The sequence below is a fragment of the Gracilinanus agilis genome, chromosome 3 (assembly GCF_016433145.1).
Source record: "Gracilinanus agilis isolate LMUSP501 chromosome 3, AgileGrace, whole genome shotgun sequence".
Classification (NCBI taxonomy): domain Eukaryota; kingdom Metazoa; phylum Chordata; class Mammalia; order Didelphimorphia; family Didelphidae; genus Gracilinanus; species Gracilinanus agilis.
The window spans coordinates 91,346,758-91,352,757 of NC_058132.1; the positions used below are offsets into that span (position 1 = coordinate 91,346,758).

The 6,000-nt window shown below is 38.7% G+C and overlaps 1 protein-coding gene across 3 annotated transcripts in view; it reads right to left on the reverse strand.

Moving 5' to 3' along the window:
- The window catches only part of STIM1 (stromal interaction molecule 1), a 247,378-nt gene that overhangs the window by 90,159 nt on the left and 151,219 nt on the right, over positions 1 to 6,000 (reverse strand). For all 3 annotated transcript variants that reach the window (XM_044668081.1, XM_044668082.1, XM_044668083.1), the window contains one exon: positions 429 to 543. In XM_044668081.1, the coding sequence (XP_044524016.1) occupies positions 429 to 543 (115 nt within the window). The remainder of the gene's footprint in view (positions 1 to 428; positions 544 to 6,000) is intronic.

Below are 6,000 nucleotides of genomic sequence, written 5' to 3' on the forward strand. Positions count from 1 at the left end.
ATATTCTCTAAGTACAATTGTCTACATATATTCATGGTGCAGTAAAAAGAACCTTAGACTGAAAGTCAGAAAATTTAGGTTCAAATCCTGACTGTGATCTTTAGTAATTTATTTTGGACAAGTCATTTTACTTAGCTTCTGTTTTCTCATTTACAAAATGAGGGTAATATTTTTTTTTACTATTTCTTTCATGAATATATTCTGAAGAGAATATTTTGTAAACCATAAAGCATTTTACAAATATGAGCTATAATATAGTTGCATTCATTTGGGAACATTATAATACTTCCTTCAAAGATGTTTTTTCCCTTCCCTTTCACTTACTCTCTGAGTTCTCCTCATAAGTTTATTTTTCTAAGGACCATTCACTTTGGAACAAAAAGTCAGGACTCTTCCTCCTCACTATTTTTGATGGGCCAATGGTTTACCTTCTGAGGCCTTCCATGCCTTCCATAGGTCCTCCACACTGATGAGCTTATCCTCCCCATGAAATGTGCTGTGCTTCACTGTTGGGTCATGGTAGTTGAGATCTTCCCTCAAAAACTGGGAAAGAAATATACAAAAGTCAAACAAATACACAGGACAAATGAACATATCCCCCGTAGGAGTCCTTTCCTATTTCATCCAAACCATCAATGATCTCATCTTTCTCTAAATTCCCTCAGCCCTTAGACTTTTTATCCTTTTTTTGTACTTAATAAACATGCCCTGGTAGAGCTTGTCATTTTGTTTTGTCTCTCTCCTTGAGAGCAATGACCAGATATCATATGGCTTTGGAGATATAGTCAATAATAACTGTTTGGTAAATAACTTTCAATGGGGTATTTTGAGATTACTTTCCAACCCCAAATGCTAGAACCAGCCTAGGACATCAAGACAAGATTGTGAGAACCATTGCTATTCTTGTCAATACCATGGCTGGGGATGTGACAGAGAACATGCCAGCAAGCTGAAAAAACGATGATGGCTAAGGAAAGTTGTGAAATGGTTGCAATTAGGAGTATGTGAAGGCAATGAGTAGTAGTGAACAGATTTAAAAAGGAAAAGTAGTACCTATTAATGGTAGTTTTAAAGCTCGCTACTATAAATTAATACCCATTTATTAAGCCTACTATGTGCTAGACACTGTGCTAGGCTCTAAGAACTTTAGTAGATTTGTCTGTAGAGAGTAATTCAGGGTGGAGTCAAGATGGCAAACTGAGAAGAAGCTTTAGAATCTAGCTCTACCCCTACACCTCTTCAATAAAGATATAGAAAATGCACCAGATGGAATTCTGATCAGGAAAGTCAAGAAGTTACAATGAGTCACTCTACTAGTCCAGTACAACTTTGAAAGATAGAAAGGTCTATGAATACTAGCATCCAGGGACTGAGAGATGGCTGAGACAGAGTACCAGAAAGACATCTCAGGAGATCCCTGAGCAAGTACTGAGGTACAGGAATAGGTACCATCTGGCAGAACTGTTCCCTTTTCTCCAGTATTGCATAACAAATCCAGGGTGGAGAAAGCTGGTTGTGAGTGTTACCTCTTATTATGACTGAACATTAAATAAGTTCTAGGAAGCAAATGATAGCTATGGGATGTCAGGAGTAGAATGCAGAGTTCCAAATCAAAGAAGAGCTGGCATTTCAGTCCCCCTGAACCTGGAGAGCCTCCCAGAGGGTCAACAGTGGCTGAGTCAAATAGCAGTCTACTGATACCAACCAGAAAGAAGTTGAAAGACCTAAGTCTAGGTCAGGAATTTGCAGAACTCAGACCAGAAGGGCAGTGAACAGACTTCCTCCCCCACCACACCACTCTGTGAGCATTGAAAGTTTGCAGGTCCCCAGCTAGAGCATTGAAAGTAACAGACAAACATTACAAAGATAGAGGCTCAGACCAAACATCCCTCTCCCCCATTAAAATTATCAGAATTAATTTAAGTTTCAAAGTCAAGAAGTAGCTGGAAGAATATATAAGCATAAGAAACACAAAGCCTAGAATAAATGTTCCAAAAGGCAAAAGATCTAGGATTATCCAAGAATAGCCTAGCCAGCACTACTAAGTATAATCCTACGAAGGGGGAAAATGAATCTTTAATGAAATAGAAGACTTCCAAGCATTCCTGATGAAATGATAAGAGCTGAGTAGAAAATGTGATATATAAACACAGCAATCAAGAGGAACACAAAAAGGTAAAAATGACTGAAAAATCATAAGAGACTAAACAAGGTAAATTTGTTTATATTCTTATATACAGGGCCATACTAAACATAGCCAGGAGTTACAGAGGGAATCTAAGTAGAGAAAAGGCCTAGATGTAATTCTATTGGTTGGAGAGTCCTTTTTTTCTCTTGGAGGATTATGTTCAATCCACCTCTTAGAATATCATATTCTATACCTTCTGATCTTTTAATGTAGAAGATGCTAGGCCTGTGTAATCCTGACTGCAGCTCCTCGATAACTGAACTGTTTCCTTTCACCAGCTTGTAGTACTTCTTCCTTGGTCTGAGAGTTCTGGAATTTAGTGACAATAGTCCTGGGGTACTTTATTTTGGGATCTCTAAGGAGGTGATCAGTGGATTCTATTTCTATTTTTCTTTCTTGTTTGAGGATATCAGGAAAGTTTTCCCTGTTGATTTACTGTAATATGGTGTCCAGGCTCCTTTTCTGATCATGGCTTTCAGATATTTCAGTAATTCTTAGACTATTTCTTCTGAATCTCTCTTCCAGGTTGGCCATTTTCCAGTGAGATATTTTAGATTTTCTTCTGTTTTTTTACTTTTTAAATTTTATTTTATTGTTCCTGCCATCTTATGGCTTCATGAGCTTCTAATTTGTCCAATTCTAATTTTTAGGGAATTATTTTTTCCCAAAGTTTTTGTTTCCTTTTCCATTTTGCTAATCCTACTCTTTAAAGAGTTGTTTTCTTCAGTGGTTTTTTGACCTCCAGATAGAGAGCTGATAGAGTCACAATGCAAACTGAAGCATATTTTTCTCTTTCTTTTTTTTTTTTTTTTGGGACATGTCTAATATAGGAAATTGTTTTGTATGACTATACATATATATATATATTTATAATGGGTTTGTTTGTTTTTTTTCTTGCCTTCTCAAAGGGGTGGAAAAGGGAAGAGAAAAGAGGGAAAGAATTTGCACTGAAACAAAATTAAGAGAGAGATAGCACAAGCATTACCTCGTTAAATCCCTGGGGTTCAGAAAAAAACAGCAATACATTATCAAAGAATATCAGTGTCTGAGATCCACAGGAGACTTGCATGTTTTCCCTTATATATCCCAGTTGATGCCAACCTATGTGTGAAGGAGGTCAGCAGAGAGAAGTACATTATCTACCTTTGTTATCTCTCTACATTGGCTGAAAGGGTTACCCTTCTAGTAGAGATAGTATATATTATATTATTAAGGGCTTCCTAAACACAAAATGTGCACCACTGAGACAAAAGTTATCTGAGGCTCTACCATATAAGTTTCTAAGATTATTCAAGAGTTATAGATATGAGAGATCTTTGCTACATGAGATTCATAGGCCCTGATAATAGCCATATAGAACTTGGGAATGGCATGTAGCAACCATACTCAATTACAAGAAAGCCACTGTCTCTGCTCTTCCTACCTAGAAGTAATGGGACCAATAACTAAGAACTCAATATGCCTTTCCATACTAGTCCCAATGAACCTGTAATGCTGAGGAATTACATGATAGGGGACTTCATGTTTGGATCCATTCTAGTTCAGAGCTCTGCAGCTTCCCTTGGTCAACCCCTTTTGTCCTGGGTTGCCTCCCTAACTCCAACTGTTCTGTCTCTGTGCTTTCTGCACATGCCATCTGAATTATTAGCCTAGAGGAAAAAGGCCAAATATCTCAGTCTAGAATTTGAATACTCTCAAGATCTGACCTACCTTTCTCTCCAGCCTCATTTCACATTGAATCCCTTCAGCCAAAGTATAATACCCATTGTTCTCCAAAATTTTCAATTTTCATAGATTCACTCAGGTAGTTAGTTCCTCACCCCCATTCATAGTTAAAACTCTAACCACCAGAGATAATGTCATCCCCACCTCCCTTAGTGGAGAGGGGAGATGAGTTACCCACACGTGACAATAAGTAACAAATCAAGAACAAGGGACTGCCCTTTGGGCAGTCCAAAACCAGTATTGAGGCTGCCATTTGTCCACTTGAATTAGAGGTGGACCCCCAGGAAGTGATGAAAGATGCTATCTCTTCAAGTATGATGGTAACTTCCCGTAGAGGCAGTTCGAGCTTTGAACTTGGTGCTGAAGGATCTTGGTTGATACCTCAGGTAGCTTCCCCTCTGAATTGTCACGTGGGTAAGTTAGGCTGACTTCCTTTGGCCTAACTTGGCATTTCCAGAATCTCTGCCTCAAGCAGGCTTCTTTGCCTCTCTAATTGCTAAGGCCTTGTGACCAGTAGCCTAGTTTAATTAGCCTTTTAACCCTCTTTCAGTCCGGCCTCTGCCAGTCCAGGCCAGCCCCTCTCTCCCTCTCCCTCTCTCTCCCTCTCTCCCTCTGTCCCTCTCTCTCTCTTTCTCTCTCTCTCTCTCCCCCTACCTTCCCAAATTTCTAAATAAACAACCATAAAACCCATCCTGACTTGGGTCTGTTTTAATTATGGAATCACTCTAGATCTGATTGATTCCTGGCGACCACACCTTAATATATATCTATATAATATCTAATTTTCCCTAATACACAAGAAAGGGATGTAAGATCTGTACCAAAGGAGGGAGCATCCACATACCATAAGTAACTTTTTTCCTATTTCCCCTGCCCAGTTTCAAGTATGGATAAGTTCTTAATAGATATGCTGAATGAAAAAAAAATGCATTCTTAAGTGCTTCTTGTGTTTAGTTTAGAAGAATCTGGGGAAAATATAGCACCTTCCCCACATACAGATCATTATATTACATTTTAGGTGCCACATTTTTTTATCATATTTGTTTTAATTTTTTAACATTTATTAATATTCACTTTTAACATGGTTACATGATTCATGCTCCTACTTTCCCCTTCACCCCCCGCACCCCCCCCACCCATGCCGACGCACATTTCCACTGGTTTTATCATGTGTCATTGATCAAGACCTATTTCCAAATTGTTGATAGTTGCATTGGTGTGGTAGTTTCAAGTCTACATCCCCAATCATGTCCACCCCAACCCATGTGTTCAAGCAGTTGTTTTTCTTCTGTGTTTCCTCTCCTGCAGTCCTTCCTCTGAATGTGGGTAGAGTTCTTTTCAATAAATCCCTCAGAGCTGTCCTGTGTCATTGTATTGCTGCTGGTACAGAAGCCCATTACATTCAATTTTACCACAGTATATCAGTCTCTGTGTACAATGTTCTTCTGGCTCTGCTCCTTTCACTCTGCATCAATTCCTGGAGGTCTTTCCAGTTCACCTGGAACTTCTCCAGTTTATTATTCCTTTGAGCGCATTAGTATTCCATCACCAGCATATACCACAATTTGTTCAGCCATTCTCCAATTGAAGGACATACTCTCCTTTTCCAGTTTTTTGCCCCTACAAAAAGCGCAGCTATAAGTATTTTCGTACAAGTCTGTTTATTTATGATCTCTTTGGGGTACAAACCCAACAATGATATGGCTGGATCAAAGGGCAGGCATTTTTTTATAGCCCTTTGAGCATAGTTCCAAATTGCCAGCCAGAATGGTTGGATCAGTTCACAACTCCACCAGCAATGCATTAATGTCCCAATTTTGCCACATCCCCTCCAACATTCATTACTCTCCCCTTCTTTCATTTTAGCCAATCTGCTAGGTGTGAGGTGATACCTCAGAGTTGTTTTGATTTGCATTTCTCTAATTATTAGAGATTTAGAACACTTTCTCATGTGCTTATTGATACTTTTGATTTCTTTATCTGAAAATTGCCTATTCATGTCTCTTGCCCATTTATCAATTGGGGAATGGCTTGATTTTTTATACAATTGCTTTAACTCCTTGTATATTTGAGTGATTAGACCCCTG